The sequence below is a fragment of the Oxyura jamaicensis genome, chromosome 6 (genome assembly GCF_011077185.1).
Source record: "Oxyura jamaicensis isolate SHBP4307 breed ruddy duck chromosome 6, BPBGC_Ojam_1.0, whole genome shotgun sequence".
NCBI classification, from domain to species: domain Eukaryota; kingdom Metazoa; phylum Chordata; class Aves; order Anseriformes; family Anatidae; genus Oxyura; species Oxyura jamaicensis.
This window is the reverse complement of record NC_048898.1, coordinates 27,821,375-27,842,638: the sequence shown is the minus strand read 5'-3', so window position 1 is coordinate 27,842,638 and position 21,264 is coordinate 27,821,375. Positions and strand designations below refer to the sequence as shown.

The window sequence follows — 21,264 nt, the reverse complement described above, 5'->3', positions numbered from 1 at the left end:
TGACAATCTCTGAGACCCAGGAGGATGGAGGAAAGATGCTGAGAGCTATAAAAAAGCTGTCAAGTGTATCATCTTGCTGTTGCTCTCTCCTTGTTCAAGATGCAAGAGCACTTGCAGCTGTTAAATATTGAGAGGGAAAAACAGCTTAACATCCAAGTGTAGCCCTCGAAGGGAATCTTACAGAGCAGTAAGATTTTTAAAAAGATTATGAAAACTTGAAGGACACCAAAACTAGATGAGATACTAAGAAAAGATATCGAACAAATACAATTTTAAAATATATAAAAACATGTAACAAAGCTTTCCTCAAAGGCCCCAAAGGAAGAAAAGATGCTCGCTCACGTACGTGACATTTGTACCCAATTCAATAAACTGCTGTTGTGACTGAGGCACTCTGCTCTCAAATGCAATAGAAAACCAAGGTCTTGACCAGCTGCAGTCTTGAAAGATATTAGGGCTCTCAGGAAGAGCAGACATTAATCTGTGTTCAGGATGACTGTATCCTGGCCGTTTCCCTTTGCTTCCATTTTTCATGGGAAAGGGTACACTGATTCACTCTGAGCCCTGCACAGTACAGCACAGTGCAGGAAATGGGTTTATTCCAGAAGATGCTGCAGTGACAAACAAAATACACTTTAAAAAAAAAAAAGATTTCAAGATCAAAGGCATGATATAAAATATGACACCATGAAGATTCAACGTTTTCTGTCTTGAGGTCATCTAATAAAATCTGTTATGTATTCCGTAATAATAGAAGCAGTGGCTTCATTGAAATCCATTTATTTGGAGAATTCCCTTTTAATCCTGCATGCATTTTTCAGCACAAAAAGTTAGAGTTTCTTGCAACCTCCTTTGTAATTTGTATTTTGTAATTTGTATTTAGCATTGCATGTCTGCTAATGTGGCTGTTTCAGCATTCCTCACCGGAAATCCCACACCTGTGAAACTTCAGCAACACTATCAGTAAGTGACCTACACAAAGTTTAATTGAAAAATTTTACTGAATATCCTCTGTTTAATGTAAACAAGGCAGGAGGCAAAACAAGGAACGTTTATTTTATATAGTTACACTATTTTACAGGGCACAGAAACTATTGAGGGCCACAGTTTGAAAACCCTGCAGGATATGCCATATCGGATATGGATTTTTCATGTAGCACTACGTCTGCTACATAATCCTTAGATTTTACCTAGCACTTCGGTTTAGTACTGAGACAGTAAGTAATAATAAAATGTCACCTGTGGATTCACACAGCAGGTTAAGGTAGAAATTACCATGCATTTATGAAGCCATTCCATGATTACTTGTGCCCTGTAAAATCACGTGCAACGATCTTTACACTAATCATAGTGTAAGCAAGCTCGGAATTCTGGTTCTCATATATATATATCTATGTATATATATACATAGGTGATATACAACCAGACTCAAGCTGTGTCAAATCACAGCTTTTATATTGCACAGACAAATACATAGTAAGAACATTACACAGACAAGATCTGAATACCAGGAATATTACAGTCATATGAGAAGACAACTAAGGACAAACTTGTTCTACGGGAGCTTAGCACATGGCTTATTACAAAATTTGCTATATCAGAGTCTAAATCAAATACATACTTTAAATGGAAAAAACATAAAAATGTGTCTATTTACACACGTGCATCAAGGGTTAAAAAGTAGTTTGCATCTGCTTTTTGAAATCAAAAATTATTGTTGTATTTCCTCTCAAGCATTTCAATCTAATACTAGTAGCCATATTTTCAAAGGTGATCAGCACTTGCATTTTCCACAGACATGTGGAGGATCTCCATATGTTGTGAACTTCAGGCCATACATTTTCCCAGGTGTCCATCTCTGGGCAATAAATACACAAACACAAACACAGAAACAAAATGGGCACCTCAATGGCATGCATAGATTGGAAATGTGAAAACAGGGACCTGAACTAACTTCTAACCTAAGAAGGTTCTTCTTAAAAAAAAGTGCATGAAAAGTATCACAAAAGAAAATTAAATGAGTTCCATCTCTTAAGGAAGATTAAATCACTTTTACAAAATAAAGGTCATTGCCATCGTGTATTGTAATCAGGGGTTTGTACACGGCGCTCACAAAATTAGTTCAGGCTAATGCAGCTTCAAGCATTGTTTCACTTCTTCCCAAGATGGATCCGTGTCTTACAAATTTATCAGCTGAGTAAGATTTGGTTTGCAAGAACATCTCCAATGTTGCTGAAGACTGAACAATTTTATCCTGAATTTAAGAGTACTCACAGTTATATCTACTTTTTTTTTTTTTTTTTTTTTTTCCCCCCATGTACAAGAGTTAAGGAATTGTGTTTGCAGCTTGGTAAACTGTTTTGCATTAAAATGCCACAGACATTGCAGCAGTCCTTGCAGAAACTGACTGATACAATTCCTTACTATGTAATGAGCTCAGGTATCGGTACAAACAACAATACCAGAGGTGATGTTAATGGTTTCATTTAAGATCAAGCATCTCCCGCATGGCTTTACAAATCATTATATAGCTTGGAAAGCTCTTGCAAGTTTTGCTTAACATTTCTCTCCCTTTCTTTCATAGCAGTATTATCACTTCCAGTTTCCACTGAAATTAGGACATCAGAAGTATTCTGGAACACACACTTAAAAAAATAAATAATGAAATATCAATTTTAAAGAAAAAGTAATTAAGCTCAAGAAAAAAACAATAAAGACAAATTCAATGAAGCATCAGCATTTGTGCTCAACAGCTTAACTTTATCCACGCAAGAGACTGTGATTTAGGAAAATTATTGAAATTAACCTTATGTTTAACTGTTTCACTGAATTGTGACCTTAATTATAACAAACGTATGTATTAAACATCACTGCGTAGACATATGTTCTAAATTATATGCCAAGTATGTTACATTAATGAAGCTTCTAATATGGGCTGACTGCAATACATATCACTAAAATTATTTGCTACTTTCAAGGTGTATTTCCAAAGAACAAAAATGAGAAAAGTGGCATTTTTTAAACCTTATCCTACTATGCTACTTTGATCTGAAAATATTTCAGGGCTAAATCTGGGGGAAAAAGGAAGGCTGGGAAGTAAAATACATTCGCTTTTTTTTTGCCAGATAAATCCAATAAACTGTACAGATACATCCCAGTATACGGAGCCACTGAATGTGGTTTTACCTGCCAAAATATTTCCCCAGTTCCAGAACTGCTGTGTTAGCCTTCCTCCCCAGCTGAACCCATACAGGAAGCCTTTACAGCAGGACCACCTTCACTGTTGTGACAAGAATAAATTTAGCCCGTTAACTGTGACACTTCTAATTAACTTGCTAACTTAAATGACCTCTCAACACCCAGATTCCATAAACATATTTAAAAAAAAAATCTCAAAGGCATGGATTCAGAGCAGAACCTGATTCTAGGTACAGTCACGCAAATCCAGGACAATCCCAGTGACTGAGTAAATGAGTCCATACTTGCATATAAGCAATCACATCCAAAACAGGCATTAGCTGTGCAAAAAGGACACTAGGAAAGACAAAGAAATACAATGTAAACACAAGGAACTAAACTCTACCTTGTCTGCCTATACTGTTAGGTTCGTAGGAGGGTGAAGAGGTACTATGCACCTGTGCGGGGTGCAGGACCGGTCTCCCACCCAAATCACTGCGTGTGGCTTGAAGGTTAAAGCCCAGCCGCCTGGCCCTGCTAGTGCAGGGGTGGCAGCGAGCTGCGAGCCCTGTCTGAAGGGCTCGCTGCCATCACTGTAGAGAAACAGCAGCAAAGTGCAAGCAATGAGAACGACTGCCCTGGCTGACAGCATTCATACTGACAGACTCACTGAGATACCTTTCTGTACCCCAGCACCACGCAAAGCAGGTAAACATTTTGGTCCTACATAAGGTATCAACGCTTCAACTGAACTGATGGCATGAGGCAATCTTCTGCTGGGCACTGCTGCTGGGGTTAGATAAACAATAAAAACGTTTCTCAAAATGACAGAACATTTATGCTGCCAATTTTCAAGGCACAAAAGATTCTTAAATAAATCCAAGCTAAATATCAATTTAGAAATTAAAAAAGAAATTAAAAATACTGTTTCAGCAACAACTACTAATGACCTATAATTCATTTCCCTGTAAAGGTGAAATGCCAAGCAACTGGAGTTCACATGCAAAAAAACTGAAGTAAATCTAGTTACGCAGAGGACCTGAAGAGCAATCGCTTGGAAAGACAGAGACAAATGTGTTATAAACATGTACATTTCAGATATATTTGTTATGGACGTGATCCTGAATCAGGGATAACTCACTAGTATTGGCTTTATACTACTATATCTCCTGAAGTAATCCAATGGGGAATCAAACTCAGAGTTGTTTTTAAGAGTCACAGAATTTAAAAATAAAAATCCCTCATGAATATATTCCACTCTATACAAATTAGTGGATTTTTTGAACCTCTCTTCATTTCTAGTAATATTCATTTCAGCTATAGTTGTGATTTCCTTTCACATGAGAAGAAAAGAATTAGGACATAAAAATGTTATAAAATTAATTTGCTGCTTAAAAGTAATATGGTCACAAAAAGCGAACTGGCGCACGTGAGCTCCAAAACATGAAGGACCTAGCTCCCTGAACATCGTCATTATACCAGAACAATAACCAAGGTACGATGTCTGTGGTTCTTCATGCAGCTTCTGCAGATCTTTGCACAGTGGCTAGAAATGCTCTGTATTGGTTTCTCCCAAAATGCCTTTAATCACATTCTAGGTCCATTTGAATCCATCTACCTCACAACGTGGCGAATCCAACGACTGGTGAAAGCAACCCGTCTTCCAGTCCTGCCAAATGTCAACAGACGCTTTGCCAGGAGGTGTCACCTCTTCTAGCTGAGTGTTGTCGGTAGTCCTTCTGACTAAAACAGGCCGGGTGGTTTTACAGCCTGGCCACTCGTCAAGGCTGCTTACGGCGTAGATGAGGCATGATACTTCACAAATGCAATTGCTGCCAGCTCTTTGCAGAATTCTTCCAGCACGATCACACCCTCTAGTAACGTCATGTGGTCAATGCTGAGAGAGAATTAAAATAAAATCAGCAGAGAATCAGGACTGGGATACACAAAAACCAGCAGTGAGTTTTAGCACATATGCAATGTATTTTACTCACATGGGCCCTTCGGGCTCCAAGCCCAGCAGGCGTTTTCTGACCAGCAGAAGTTTGGGAGTGAAATCTGGGATGCGCTGGATTCTAACCATGAGGTCCCCAACAACCTGCAAAGCACAGCGCCATCAGCACACACAGCAACACCTTTGCAGAGCGGCTGGCAGCAAGGACAGATGACAGCTTTCAGTGCCTGGGACACAGAGCCACTTCAGAATCGTCACAGGCTCACAAAACAATATGCAGAGCAGCTGCTCTGCACTAAGGATATGAGCAGGGCCAAGGGTGTGGGTGAAGAAAGCAAAGAGATAAAACAGGACAGGAGCTCTGAAGCCTTCCTAGCTATTGCCATAGATTATATTACTCATTTATTTTAATTACACCAGTGATTAATTCGTCTTAGTAAATGTTGACGCAGGCAATTGACCAGTAAATTCACGGGTTTAGGGAAAGCACAAAGGGAGAGAGTGAAGATTATATTTGAAATGGGGAGGGCTACTGGGAAAAAGAGAGCTAAGCCCTCTGTTAGCATTGGGTAAGCACCATTAATAGGCTCCTGACCAGCTTAATAACAGCTGGTGCGTGGGGTAGCCAAGGGATCTCTGACTGAGATGACTGCACTGTGACAGGCATCCAGCCAGCACTTGTAGGATGAAGGTCTGGCAGGAAGAGATGAAATCAGAGAGAGAAAGGAAAGGGACTTCCAATAAATCTAGCACTTCATTGCTGACCAGAATCCAGAGAAGGGTCACAGGCTGGACTGTAAAAAACAGCTTTCATCAGGACAAAAAAAAAAAAAGAAAAAAAAGAAAAAAAAGATGAGCAGAGATATTCTCCCAGGCACAGGTATTCAGGAGTGTCCTTTGCTGAGTGTAAATTAAAGCCCTGTCTTTCCCATCCAGGTGCAAACCTGTACTTTCTCTGTTCTTACTGCATTACCTGACATTGCCTGCAAGTGACAACAATGTTACCTACTCCGATTTAAAGCAACATCATTGCCAGAAGGGATATTTTACATCTACGCTATGAAACCAACCTAACAAATAATTTTGAAGACAACAACATGCAGAATCAGAATAAATGCTGGAGAATACATTTTCCAGTATTTTTGGTAGAAAATCAGTAGTTCTGATTTTTAAATCAAGAGCTAAGTATCTATTTTCAGTGAGAAGCCATTTGCCAACTTAAAGTACCCAGCTTTAAATATTCATTACGAAGTTACTAAATATATCACTGCTATATAGCCATATGTAAATATTAACCGTGTGTTTACTCACCCTGACAATAACAGAGAAGAGAGACCTGCAGCCAGAGGCTAGGTTTACGTAAGGATCCAAAAGGTATTCGTGTATATGAGGATGGGGAAACAAGGAGAGTTTGGACAACACTGACGTAACTTGTAAATTTACATCATAGGGCTGCAAAATAAATAAATAAATAAAATTAAATAAAGGAGAATGCAGTGCTTCGTTATTTTCACACTGAGTTCTTTTTATCCAGCAAGTGTTTATTCAACTACTACGACCTTACACACAGGCTTATAAATAAGCAAGGATAAAAAGCTAGATTAGAAGACAGGCCCCAAACCTGTCCCACAACAGGATTAAAGAGAATATGACAGTTAGGTATCAGATATCATCATCTATATAACTGCTACAACCACAGGGCACTTCTGCATACTTCTTGTTTATTGTAGGATAAGAAGTCCTCTTCCTATAAAACCGTTCTTCAGCTCCCTAGCTAAACAAATAGCATAGAGTCAGCCTAGATTAAACATCTGCCTAGATGAAACATCTTCTTGCTTCTCCTGGATAACTGCAAACTACATGAGCTTAGGAAATTGACAGTGATAAATCCATGTTTAAAGCTAATAATGTATTTATCTTCTTTTACTTTATTTTTTCCTGGAAAGAACCACTGCAGAAGGCCAGGTCACCTTGTGGCAGCATGCTACTGGAGATGAGACAGTCCTGGGCTGGGAATGAGGCATGAAATTCTGAGCTTCTTCTGCACTGCCTTTCCCCAGATCAACCACATGGAAGAGGCAACACTGTCATATGCCGCAAGACGCTGATCAGCCATAAGGACTTTCTAGGAAAAAAACAGTACCTAGCTTAAAGGTTTTTACCAGCCCAGGAAGAAACTCATTTCCATAAAAGAAGGTACTTTAATCACAGCTTCTTCATGTTCCAAGAACTCTTTTTTTCGTCTTCAATTTTCTCGTTGCGGGAAAAACAATCTGATGTTTTAGTGCAGGCCTAAATTTCCAAACTAGTGCAATTTCCTTCCATCTACTGAATGTTGGAACAGACAACGATGGCAAGAGTTGGACATGCCTATGCCATTCTGAAGATGGTACAATGCACAGATGGTTTCAGTTAATCTGCCTGATTCTACCTGAAATGGATTACTGGGCCCTCATTCAATCCCTTTGCCTGCCAGAAGCATGTTGGCAGCAACACCTTCAATGGCATCATCACATCTAGGAGATGATGTGCTCATGGGCTCCACTTATCACCTTGATGCTCTCAAGTTAGTATCCCACTGAAGAATCAGAGAACAGATTCTTCCCTTTTCCAGAGCAAGATTTGGAAGACTTCAGCTTCAGATTGAGATATATTTAGGTGTGCCTACATGTCTAAGCTCTCATTAGCCTACTCAACAGAGATTTGACACTTGATACAATTGATTATAAACATTTCATTCCGCCTCAGATGCTCCCAAGTATCCTGATAGTCTCTTGACAGTTCCACAGAGGGTAGATCCTGCAACAGCCAGCCTGTGGGAATGTCTGGGGCATCACAAAAACAGCAACAGTTACCTCAGTTCAGGCAACTGAGTCGACCTGACAGTCATTACAGTCAAGGAAGCTGAGATGGTGATTCATTAGGTTTAAAAGACACCTACTGGTTTCTCAGTCTAACAGCTCCCGAGACTACAGGGGCTGTTCTGACAAAATTTCCACTGACTAGATGTGGACACCCAACTAACATTTAGGTATCGTAATCCTGAGCTCGTTACTAGTCACCGTGGCGTGCCAGAGGGAGTTGTCTTACAGTTCTTGTGAAGTGAAGGCACTTATTTCTCCCAGTCAGTGGCAGTTATTTCTGTACTTGATATATTCTAGTGAGAGATTCATCCCAATCTTCTAACAAATGAATGAAGCTTTCAGATTCTGGGCCAGAGATGTTATAGGTGACAGGGATTACTACCTTTTGAGTTAGTGTGGAAGAGAAAAGTTACTGTGCAGACAGAGACACAAATTCCTCCCATAAATCTATTCCACTGTCTGTCTAACTGAACTGCTGGAGAAGCTCTTTAAAGTTGTGTGAGTCAGTCAATTCATTAGGAGGCTTTGAAGCCACGAGATTTACTGGTGTTCACGAGAAGGAAACAAAGTAGTAACACGTGCTGCATTGTTCAGACAGATTGCTGTTGTGATTTGAACTCATTGAGAGCATTAAGGAAAGCTGAGCTATTATTTATGTCCATATGTTCACTAGTTAGAGCAAACCAGCAAAATTTGGAGTTTGGGAAAATCTTAGGAAACAGTTATTCCCATAGAAATTCAATGGGTAATATTAACAGCAGGAAGGATGTACTGTCTAGTAATTAAGGTAGTAGATTTGAACAGCCTTGAAACAAGTTACTTCACTTCTGTGCCTCAGCTATCTTCTGTCAGAAACCAGGTGAGTGATACTAACCAGCCCTGTAAAGTTTTCTGATATCCACTGGTGAAAACTGATAAATACTCAAGAACTACCTAAGACAAAGCAAAAAGGACACTGAACACAATCCGTAAGTAGTACTGTATCCCTACCACAGGCTTTTCCAATTTTTTTACTTTATCTGGACATCAGCATATATTGTGTCAAATTTGCCCTTGGTCAGACCCAGGTTTTTCTATGCATTTCACCATGAATGTTGTTTGCGTGTTTCACCATGTTATTGATATGTTTCACCATGAATAACACCTAGCAATTTCTATTGTTTTTTAAGGCAGGCTTTTGGAACAATATAGTATGGATTTGCCCCTGCTGTTTGATTCAGGCAGTTAATTTTAATTCTGAAGTCAAGTATTTTTGACACCACAGATTGTAACACCTTGCTTGACTAACTCAAATGTGTGTCATGCCGACCGGTAGGATGTCAATATGGGCACTGTGCTGCCATGCCAGATGCTATTTTTGTTGTAATCATATGTATCTGCTACTTAGGTGTTTCTTGGAGGATGTAATTTGGTTTCTTTACTTTTTATAATTTATGTCATTGCTCAGACAAGGTTTTCATACCCACAAGGATTGTTTTTCCTAAAAAATGAAAACCAGGTTTCCTTAAAACTCCAATCTATAATCATTTAAACTGGGGAAGAGCGCCGTACGTGTTTCATGGAACCAAAACACCGAGAATACACAATACGGCAGCAGACGTATTTGGCTTTCTTTTCCAACTTCTGAATTATAAGTCAGTAATCTCAAACATCCTTCTCCTCTAAACACTCACAGAGCTGACCTAGAAACAACTGCTGACTTCCTGTCATGTTGCCTGTGCATTTATATGTCCAAATGACTCTTGTCCTGTTTACAAGCAGGAAATCTGGCACTACCACAGCTAACTAGTCATTCTGTAGATATCTGCACATGCAAAACTGAGCAAAATTGTGCAAACTTCTGAAAAACTGGCACTACTGCATCTATAGCAACTCCAGCTGGTGTTACAGGGAGCGTAATCTAGACTTTCAGCACTCATTTTTACTAAGAAGGAAAGGTATCCTCCTCATCAAAAACAGCAATGTTGACTGGACTAACTTAAGTCCAGAATTTAGAAAGGACAAAGAAAAAAGAAATTTTTGTGCAGGGTGACCTCCTTTTCATCTCCCTGAGCCTTCATGTTGCTTCTCCTCAGAAAGACGAGGTCATGTGGACAGGCTAGATACAGAAAGAAACAAAGAGAAGGAAAATTCACTTTCTTTTAACTCCTTTATACTAATCTGAGTCTGACATGTCTTTTTCAGGACAAGGAGCCTGTCAGATCATATCTCACTGGTTTGCCCTTGGCAGCTATACTTTCATTATTTGAATATAATGAAATGGGAAAAAAGAAAAACACCTTTACATTGCAAATGGAAAAGGATACCTTCTAGAAAAATTCTCTGCAATATATTTTTTTTCTAACTGTGAAAAACATGGGGAAAATGTTACCAGTGATACAGTAAGTTCTTCTCATCTCACAATGGTGTAAACTGCGTTCTGAACAAGACTCCAGATTGAAATTCAGAGAAATGTGGCAGAAAGGAAATGTAAAGAACTTTATTTACTGGAAAATGTACATGCTTCCAAAGTGTAAATGCTGGAAAATGAAAACAGAACCAATGATGCTAGTCCCAAAGAGTATTTAAGAATACTATCTTACACTCATCCTTTACCACAAGGATATTCTTGTATTATTCATCAATTTAAATGACATTTCAATCACAACAGTGGTCAAGAAATCATTCTGTACACAGAAAGATGGCTAACCAAGAATATAACATGCTTAATGTACATGAAGGTTTTGTTCTGGTTTTGCTGAGAGAATACTGACTGCTCTAACATCCTGCAATCTACAGAGACCTGCAACAAGGACATGGGATTTTACACGATGATATGATGCTGTAACAGACATCTGAATGATGGGAATCCAGAAGATCTGATGGACACTAGTCACTTAGTAGTGACTTCACTACTGTAGTAGTGACATCACTACTTTTTCTTACCTGATCAAGAATCCTGCCCATTCTTTCAAAGAGGACTTTCAAGAAGTGTCCTTCAAAAAATGATGCTTCTAAATTGCACTTTTCCAAAGACCTGGGAGATCCAGGCCACTCCCACCGTAAGCAGATGACACAATAATCACGGAACTAGAAAAAAGCAGTGAGGAAAACATATCAAACCTCCATGGAAATCATTTCATTTCCTTTTAATAGTGTCTAGGCCTTAAAAGCATAATCTGTAGCTATATGAGAAATCTACACCCCAAAAGAACAGCCATTCTAAAATAAACATAACCAGTTTCTATACAGGCACTTCATTTTCTTCTTGACGTTCATGATACTAAGGTAGTTTTGGAAACACAATACATGGAGAACTGAGCTACCCAAAATTGGCAGACCCCGAAACTCAAAGCTAACAATTCACATCTCAATCAAGGTTCTTCTAAAGCAGAAATTACATTCATATGCATTACAGTTCTAAGTTACCACACTGTCACTGCATCATGGGCAGCTTTACCCCACATTCCCCAGGGAGGGAAGGCACGTGTATGTGCAGGTGATAGAAACAAAATGGACTTCAGGGCTTCCTCTTCCCTCTCTCTGTCTCCTATCATCCACAACAGTCTTTCTTAATACCCCATCAGCTTCTGCCTCTGATTTGCTGCGGGCTGCCTGCTGTCTCACTTTCAATGAATAGTACCTTGAAAGGAGCACCAATAATACACGTGAAACTAAGGAATGCAGGAATAAATGGTAGCAAAAGTGAGGCAAAACAGACTCGGGAATCATTCAGTGCATGCAGCTTACCTACAGGTACAAGCTTCCAGGAATAGGAATAGGGAAGCAGAACAGCTATTTGGTTGTAATAACAGCAATAGGCAGTGCTATTCTTAGGGGGGAAATATTTTAAGAGTAGCCCTATCATTGTCAGGAAGTGACAGAAACCAATTCTGTTCTCTAATAACTCCCAGAATACTCTTTTTCCCAAGGCATGAAAGAAATACAAAGATGATATGTATTTTCTAGCATCCAATAATAGAACATGGGGGAATTTTACGTCAACCTTTGTTTTCATATTCACTATTTTCTATTCCTTTCAGGAGACTGTAGATAAAACAATACAGTTAATACAGAAATCCAAGCTTCTCACCCTAAACTGCTGCTGTCATAACTCAGAGATCATGGAATTTTTGAAGTACCTACTAAATATAGCTCTCTCGGTTACTTCTTTGCATAATTTTTCCTATAATAGAAGACCCACAGGGCTTCAATAAGAAAGCCGCAAATAAATAGTGATTGTCCTCTGACCAAGGAGACTTTAGATTACATGTGTAAAAACAAAAGCTGCATTTATTTCAAAATAGTAAACCATAAAGGTTTCCCTTCCTACCAGAACCCTCTACTTCAAACCTGAACGCCTTAGGCTGTGCATTCCCTGTGATGAGCCTTTATTTTTGAAGTCCCAGATTGCATAACTCCTATGCAGCATTTTAATTTCCCTTTAGTCCTTTCAAACAGCTTGGCAGGCAATTCTCCAAGAGAATGCAGATAAATGCAAAAGCAAATTAAGAACCTATCAGCAGTTCAGATTTCCTCTCAGTGTATTTGTTATATGAATATTAATGCATTTAATGTCATCCATTATTCCCACTAGAGTAATACAAGGTGGATTCATCATCAAAAAAATCTCCAAAGCTAAGTTTTCATTAGAAAATAAAAAATGAATTTTCCCATCTTCCATTACTGAAAGATGCATATATTAGGACTATTTATAGAAGCATTTGTATATCCGCATAATCACTGCAAATTCTCGAGTAATAACGAAGACTTCACTGACTTACTTGTCTGTGGGCATCTCTGAGGTAAGTATCATAACCTGTACCCTCCACGTGGTATGACGACTTGGCTTCATCAGGTACAAGACAGAGAAAACTACAGAGATAAAAGTGTGTTAATGAATACCCATAATCCACAGAGCACCAGATCAGTACTTCTGCATTATCTGCAATTGTGTTCACAATACTGAATCATACGTGCATTCTAACTATTGTTTGTAAAAATACTTGTTTACACTTCAAAACTGTTCGTTCTAGCACTAGAGGTAAAAACCTCAGTGGAAGGCTAGCACTTTCTGAAAACGAGCAGACAGCATGGAGATGAAAAGGAATATTCATAACCAGTCCAAGTGTTTGCTAAAGGTCAGACTCCATCTTACCAGAGAACATGGAAAATTCACTGGGGAGTAAATGAGCCAAAAGAGAATTACAGTCAAAATTCTTCTTAACCTACTGCACAGGCAGTTTTATTTCCCAGTTTGTTGTGGAAATAAATACCTAATATCTAGTTCAGAAATATTTGCATATAAATGCCCTTGCCAGCTATGTAGTGCATACACTTTGTGCGCTTGTTACTTCACCAGTATCTGGCCTAAGTAACATCAGGGAATTCTGAATCTTATTAGAGAGAAAATTTCATTAAAAATTTATTTTGAAAGACAATTAAAATTTCTGGACAGCAAAATAAAACTGCTTTTGGACCCTTTTCCCAAAGTTTAGCTTTCTCCACACTGAACTCCTGAAGGCTCCTGTAAGATTTGCATGCAGAAATATGTAGTGGCTGAGCTTTCACATGGAGCTCATCTTATCTGAAAAATTAAATCTGCAAAACACCGCAAATCCTGAAAACATTTCTATCCGATGATGGAGATTACATATGGTGAATTTAGGAGATTGTTCTTTTTATTTTTCTTCCAAACCATGTCCACTGTAAACTATATATAGTAGTACTGGGGGAAAGAAGGCAAGAAGCCCCTCCAGTCTGTGCTGACTGTCCTTGGGCTGTTTGCTGCCTTTGGCTAACACCTTTGATTATTTCAGGATAAGCAAATAGGGCAGCACTGAAATACCAGCGCTGCTTTGCTAAACTGTATTAACAGAGCAAACAGCATTTGTCCTAACATTAGTTGCTAATAGAATTACCATCACTAAGATGCTTAAAGCAGAACCTGTCCTCTTCATGATATCCTATTTGCAGTATGTGTAGCACGCAGACAGGTATGTTACAGGTGACAGAGACGTCTCTTGGTTTTCAGGGAACAGAAGGTTATCACTGGTTAGGCAGCTATTTCCTTCTATGTAAGTGTTTAAGGAACTTTGGGAAGGTGGAGGGGTTTTTTACATATTTTTTTTTGGAGAAAAGAAAGCTTTATACTAATGAGGCTTTCATTCGGAATTGTGAATATTTGGCTGGACTGTTAGTTTAAACTGTAAAGTTTATTGAGTCTTTTGGTCTATGCTGAGTTATTTTTACTTATTGAAAGCTCTAATCTTTCAGGAGTAGCTTTCTGATAAAATGCCACATAATTTTCTTCTGTGGGCTCATTTTACCAGCTGGCACAGAATAACATCCATTACAGAGTACATTTGGTTTGCAACAGTGTGCACAGACACCCACATATTCAGAGATTTCTTTAAGTGTTTATTTCAACTTACCTATTTACAATTTTATGAACTTCAGTCTTCCCATCATTTTTTGGATGTTCTGGACTGGCAGGTGGAGAAGCACTGAGCCACTCTTGAGCTGACAATGTGTTATCTGGAGACAGATCAGTAAATAGCGGATCTTCCTCCAGGTCTCTGTGAGATTGTATTAGACAAAGTCATTCACAGAATGTTATGGAAGGCAGGAAACTGGATCAAAAGGCATGCTTTCTGCTTTTCTTCTCTGAACAACTAAGATGTTTTCCTGAATGCTACCATATGCACAGCTTTTTACCAAATTAATAAGCAGAAATGCCAACCTCTACACTTAACCAGCAAAATTTCTCTTCTTTTAAAGAAAAATCATAACCTGCTGATCTAAAGAACAGAGCAGACATTTTGACTGGTAGAAAAATCACTGCATTACATCATATAAATTCTTTAGACACATTTTTTACAAGAGACATACTCTGGGAAATCACCCAGTTATTTTAGATGACTCAGGCATCTTAAATTAGATAATTTCTACAATAGCTGGTGTGATTAGTCCTTACCCCTCTCCATCAGTACATTAAAAAAAAAAAAGCTACAATAGTTACATATGGTATTTCAAATAATTTTATGTGAAGTGTCCCAGAAAAGTTTTTCCACCAAAAATGATCGAAGAACATAAACGTAAACAAGACACCTAAGTGACTGACTTCAGGAACAACCTCATTGAATACAGCACAAATGTGCATGGGTTTAAGCTAGGTTGACATGTAAGTACAACGCTAAATGACAATCTTTGAGTGCCCAGTGTTCAGAAAAGAGGCTTTTGAGAATTCTAGTTTTCTGTTACTGATCCAACAGTTGGTAATGTAATAATTTGTGCATCACTTTAGATATGCTTATTATGGATACAGCTTCATACACAGAGCACTCAATATGCTCTCTGTGCTCACTTTTCCTTCAATTACTAAAACACCCTGATTTTAAAAATAAATATCCAAGTTAGCTGTTGTGAAAATTTTCCTTAAAAAAGAAACTTACATTGCTCCTGCAATCTGTCCATTCTCTACCACATCTTTATCTTCTTGACACAGTGGCTTATATTCTATGTAATTTCTTTCTTCTAAATTTCTCAGAACCAAATTATAAAGAATGTGCTCATTGGGTTTTTGCAAAAGGTGCTCAAACATTCGTAGAGTCATTATGCTGATCTGCAACACAAAGAGCAAAAATTACACAATGTACCATTGCCTTACGCTGCTTATCTTACATCTGAGTTTGCAAATCTTAGAACATTGCAATTACTTGTTTACATCATGGAAGGAAGCAAAAATCCCAAGGAAAACTAGTAAATTATTATGCTGAATTATTATGTGGTATAAAGAAATGGACAGGGCCCACCAATATCTGAAAACTAATGTGTGCATGTATTTTTTCCCATAAAACAAAAACTCTCCTAAAATCTGTGAAAATAATTACACAAACAACATCCAAAGAACTTACAACTTCATTTTTTATGTATTACAATCAGTTCCATGCTGGAGGGTAGATATCAGTGTGCAGGTGAGACACAGAACAGGACTTAAAGACAGTAACAGATACCCAGAATAAAACAAAGTAATATTGGGATATTGAGGCTAGAACTACAGACTAAGATTTTTACATGGCGATATGCAGGCTTTTAAAATGAGACTGACTTTAAGCAATAAAGAGACAGCTTTAGAGTGCTTCATTTTGCAAAAGCTAGATAACCAATTTTGACAAGGTGAGCAGGTGAGCATACTGAAAAAAATGGGTATGTGAAGGCATAGATCAGTATTTCAAACAAGCTTGGGTTAGGTGGTTTTTTGTCTGTTTTTGTTTTTTAAAGTAGAGGGTGGAGACTGGAAAAGTGAAACAAGCAGGTCCTGAGGGAGGATTTTACTGAAGTCAATTATTCTAACAAGTTTTGCTGTGTGTAAAGTACTTAAAGTTATTACATCATCTTTTCATTGCCATTGTGTATATTCTCTGACCACATGTATTTATATAAATTCTTTTTTTACTATAATTTAGATAATCTTTTCATTGTCATTGTGTATATTCTTTGACCACATGTAATTTACATAAAAAATAGGGCTTTTTACTATACTTTATGCGATAACATGACAGAATTGACACAATGTGGAAAATAACAGTGATGCAACATATAACAAACCACAAATTAAAGTGCAATTACAGAAATTGATTTTGCCCAATCTTACAGATAAGCAAGCCCCAACAGATACATATATGGGGCAAGCAAATTTAGCGAAAAATCTTTATTAATTGCTGCAATGTGCTAGCTAGAAAAAACAGATTGAGTTTCACTTTCTAAAGGGAATTTGTAGAGCTGGCAGTCAGAACTGTTTTCCTTGGCAAAAAGCAGTGAGCTGACAGAAATATGAAAAAAACTCACGATGACATCTCTACAGGTTCTATGCAAGACAAAACTGGCCAGCAGACTTTATTACATGATTGGCACTTCTCACCTCATCAGAAATGTGATCACAGTGTTCAATTAACCTGTGTCGCAATGGATGTCTGTTGATGTCTGTCGAAGTTTCTGGCTCTCTGTGTTCTCCTAGTATAAAATAAACTACTTCCTGCAGCAGGACATCTGAAGTTACTTGACGAACGATGCGATGCAATAGTGCAGTTGATGTGAGGATTCCAATCTCTGAGCTGAACAGTAAAATTAATGTCAGATATGTATCGGATTTGAAAAGAAAACTCAGCTTGATTCAGACTTTGCTCTGCTGTGTTTTGTGAGATGCTACTCACGTTTGCATCAGCTGGGGTTCCATAACATCAACAAAAAATCGTTCCCGCACAGCTTTTGCCATAGCAACAGCAGCAGTCTGAAACAAAAATACAGGATGGTATGCCTCAAACTCAAAAGCTAAGAAACAACTAGAAGTCTTTATTTGCTGAATATATCTGTATCATCTGTAAACATTTCAAACCTTTTGTGCTTCCTTGATGAGTTGATCACAGTAGTCAAACCATGAAAGAAATGAAATCAACGCTCTTTTCCCTGGAAAAGCAGATGCGTCTTCTTTGTGGCTATAGGAATCCAAACTAGAGAATGTAGGGAAAAATACTTATTTAGTCTACAAGTACTTGAAAAACATTGGGCTCTATTCTTACTGAACTTAACAGCATAATTAATGATCTACTGACAACTAAGTGAACATTAGAACAGTTCTTCTGCCTGTCTCTACCAATCTGGAAGTGCTATCATTACACAGAAAGGTTTTCAATGGCATGCTAAAGGATATATGGTATGTCCAGCAGAAGAACTCTAAGTGGAAATACTGAGGTTAAGTATTTCTTAAGTCAGAAAGGAATACTGATCACCTAGTCTGTCCTCCTAGGAAACACAGGCCACAGAAACCGCATCCGCAACTCCTGTAGTCAGACCATAAAATGAAGGCAATGATCTCTGCTCTGTAAGCAACCTCAATCAAGTCCACCAAAACTACACAGTGTATACCTGAACTAGATGGTATCTTTTGGAAGAAAAACATGTATCTCAATTTAAAGGCTCTATGGAATAACAAGTGCACCATGTTCTTTGGTAAAGAAGTCCAAAAATTATTTATTCCACTATTCTGTTGCCATTTTTTTCTTCTAACTTCAAACTCCATCCACCAGAAGCTAAAATATTCTTTTGCAAATAGCTTTGTTTTGTGTGTGTACTAGCAGATCAAGATCAATTCACAAGAAAAAAGGCAGAGTGGGAAGGAGCACTTAAATGTATTGAGAATATGACAAACAAGCAGTTAAGATAACAGGCACATATCTTTTGCTTCATGCTGTTACGCAGCAACTCCTTCCTTCTTCTTTTTTACTGCAAAAATTGTGCAACAGCATGCTGTCAAATACACTCTTCCTGCCCTCTGCAGCACCTTACGGGGCTTACTGTGTACAGTGAAAAGTTTGTGAGTACGCTTCTTAAATCCCTGACATCCGAACAGGAAAATAATCTGTACCTGATGTTACAGCTACAACACCATAAATTGCTAATGTAATTCAGTGGAAAACCTCACCCCCTGAGGAATCTCTGCAACAGACTAGCAGTCAAACCTGGCCCTGTGGCAGAACTAACAAGTACGTTGTACATCTGAAGTCTGACCACTATACTGCAGATGGTATCTAAACTCTGCCCTTGAGACGAGCACGGGGGTGTAAATATTTCTGTACATCTCATCTAACTACAGAAAATGAGTGTTAGGGAAGGGTGTAAAGTCACCACAGGTATTAAATACAAAGATAAAATTCTTACCCCCAGTTAATTGCCTCCACTGTTTCAATGTCTAAGGGATCCAGTGACTGAGGCAGGGCTTTGTAGAGGGTGGCCAGCCTGTCTGTCAACAGTTCACATAAACAAGTGCTTTGAGTCAGGCACTTGGCAGCTGCTGGTTCTGGCAAACTCACCAAAAGCATGAGCCCTTCACAGGCCTTCACAGCTATCCGGCCATCCTGGCAGAAGGACATGGAAGAATTAATCAGAGGGTGAACGAAACTCACTTGAAACCAAGAAGCAAACACCTCCCAGACAATAACTCTCCGTTCCCCCCCCAGTGAATGAATACATTTCTTTTTGTTTCTTTTTCAGTCATTGAGATTTATTTCTAGTGAATTTGGATGGTGCAAAATAACCTCACTTGAATCCAGGTCAAATACTAAGAACACAACTGCAGTCTTCAGGTTGACAGCTAGTGCTGGAGGTCCGACTAAGGCCAAGACATTAGACAATACCAACTATGATTTAACAATAATGAGCTACACAGACAGATATGGGACCTTGAGCAATGTGGTCTGGTGAGAGGTGTCCCTGCCCACGGCATGGGGCTGGAACTGGATGGTCTTAAAAGGTCTTTTCCAACTCAAACCTTTCTATGCTTCCATGATACACTTTTCTGCTCTCAACCCTACTGTACCAGTTGCAGATCCTCCTCTAGGTTTTCAGAAAGAATCCTTCTAAGGATGAATTCCAGGATGGAACTGGCTACAGCAGCTTTTTTAAAATGAAACCAACCCTCTAAACATAGTGCCTTTGCAAGAAAAGTGGGTATGGTTAACTCAAAATAATCAAAAGTAGTTTTTTTGTTGTTTTTTGCTTGTTTTTTAAAACAATCTTCATGATATATTTAACTTAATAATTATCCTATGTAGCTGTTTTTTGAGCAATTTGTACAGGATGCTGTTCAAAACTGACATTACCATCAACAAACTTAATGCTCATTTTCTAAAATATTTTTATTTTAGAATGAATCTAAATTTGCAAAGTAAATTTGACAAAACCCTTTGACAAAAACCACCCACAAAAATCTTTGGTTTACTTTTTATATTTAAAGTACAGGCTGTAAAGACATGTATGTTCACTCCCTCTGCCTAACCCACACTGCATCCTAACTATTCTTTCATATTATCACATCAAACAAAACGTAACAAAGCAAAAAAGCAAACAATCAAAAAAAAAAAAAAACACACTCACCGGACTTTTAGTGAGATTTAGTAGAGAATTCACTAAATTATAGTCTTGATTTGGACAAACAGTGGAGGACTCGGGTGATGATGCGACATTGAGTTCATCCAGACTGAAAGACAGATCATCTGTCTGTTGGGGGAGGTCATCTTCCTTCTCCATTTGCTCTGCTCCGGCAGCACCAGGTATTTCTTCAGGTGGAATGGGCTGTCCTGTGTCTGCTGCCAAAGACTCTTGGCCTTTTAGCATGTCTTCTGTGATTACGTTTGGTGATTCTTTAGAAGCCATTGCTTTTAACTTATTCTGCAAAGCATTTTGTTGCAATTATAAAACTGAAATTGCTGTTCATTCTAAAAGCACAAATTTACTAAAAGGAAATTTTACATCACCATTTGAAGTAGTTCTCTACAAGGCTAAACACAGTAACCATGTAGAATGTAAGGGGTTGCAAGAGTACAGGTGTTTTTAAATCCAGCACATTTTTTAATTCGCTTAAACTTGTTTAAAGGCCCATAAGGTTGAATCTTATATGGTCTCAAGGCTGAAACCTTTATGGTTTCAAGGATTCCTGCCTTTTAGGCGATGGCATCTTTTTCTCTCCACCAATGCAGGCACACATTCATTTGATTTGCCCGCTATTCGAAGTTTTTCATTTACCTTATGAGGGCACCTTTTGAACTTAGCACACACTATAAAATGTCCCTTTCTAGGTCAAGGCTTCAAATTCATTTAATGGCTGAAATACTATTTCCAGTTAGAGTCATACAATGGATCTCAAACTTCTTGAGAGTTTATCTTCAATGAGATAGGTGAAAAAAAAAAATACATCTTTTATGGTAGTAGAATGCCCTGGAGTTGAAGAAAAAGTTCAATTGATGCAATGGACAGAAGGTACTCTAAGATAGCTCTGGGCACTAGGTACTGTAACAACAGATCACAGAGAACCTTCTCAGATGCTACAAAGCATCTCTACTTATGAAAGAAAGCAACCTATCTGTCTTCCTATAGCTCTGTCTCCAGTACTTGAAGAGGCATTTAAATCTATGCTCTGAGGGACCAGGAAGAAACTCACACAGCAAAAATTCCGCGTTCTTCTGGCATAAGCACAGGTGAATAATATTTTAGTAGAACCATAAATTAGACTTCAGCACAGGACAGTCTTTCAAAGCAATAGTGAGATTATTAATCTAAACTGTTTCTCTCCATTATAATAATGGCAAAATTATTACAATTTTATCTTAAGCATTAACAATTTAAAAGATTGACCATATTAATGACATTAATGGTGTTTAGAGCATACAAACCAGCAGGGACAGGCAGCAAACAACAGAACTGTCGTGAATGTTTGCTTGCTTGGTGTGCATT

The 21,264-nt window shown here is 38.3% G+C and overlaps 1 protein-coding gene across 2 annotated transcripts in view; it reads right to left on the bottom strand.

The window, feature by feature from the left end:
- Window positions 1-982: 982 nt before the first annotated feature.
- The window catches only part of FAM160B1 (family with sequence similarity 160 member B1), a 36,076-nt gene continuing 15,794 nt past the window's right edge, over window positions 983-21,264 (bottom strand). For both annotated transcript variants that reach the window (XM_035329696.1, XM_035329697.1), the window contains 12 exons: window positions 19,909-20,202; window positions 18,694-18,890; window positions 17,372-17,486; window positions 17,190-17,266; window positions 16,898-17,090; window positions 15,429-15,598; window positions 14,409-14,552; window positions 12,759-12,849; window positions 10,921-11,064; window positions 6,443-6,583; window positions 5,172-5,275; window positions 983-5,074 (listed from right to left, as the gene is read on the bottom strand). In XM_035329696.1, coding sequence (XP_035185587.1) covers window positions 4,969-5,074; window positions 5,172-5,275; window positions 6,443-6,583; window positions 10,921-11,064; window positions 12,759-12,849; window positions 14,409-14,552; window positions 15,429-15,598; window positions 16,898-17,090; window positions 17,190-17,266; window positions 17,372-17,486; window positions 18,694-18,890; window positions 19,909-20,202 — 1,776 coding nt within the window. In that variant the 3' untranslated portion in view covers window positions 983-4,968. The remainder of the gene's footprint in view (window positions 5,075-5,171; window positions 5,276-6,442; window positions 6,584-10,920; window positions 11,065-12,758; window positions 12,850-14,408; window positions 14,553-15,428; window positions 15,599-16,897; window positions 17,091-17,189; window positions 17,267-17,371; window positions 17,487-18,693; window positions 18,891-19,908; window positions 20,203-21,264) is intronic.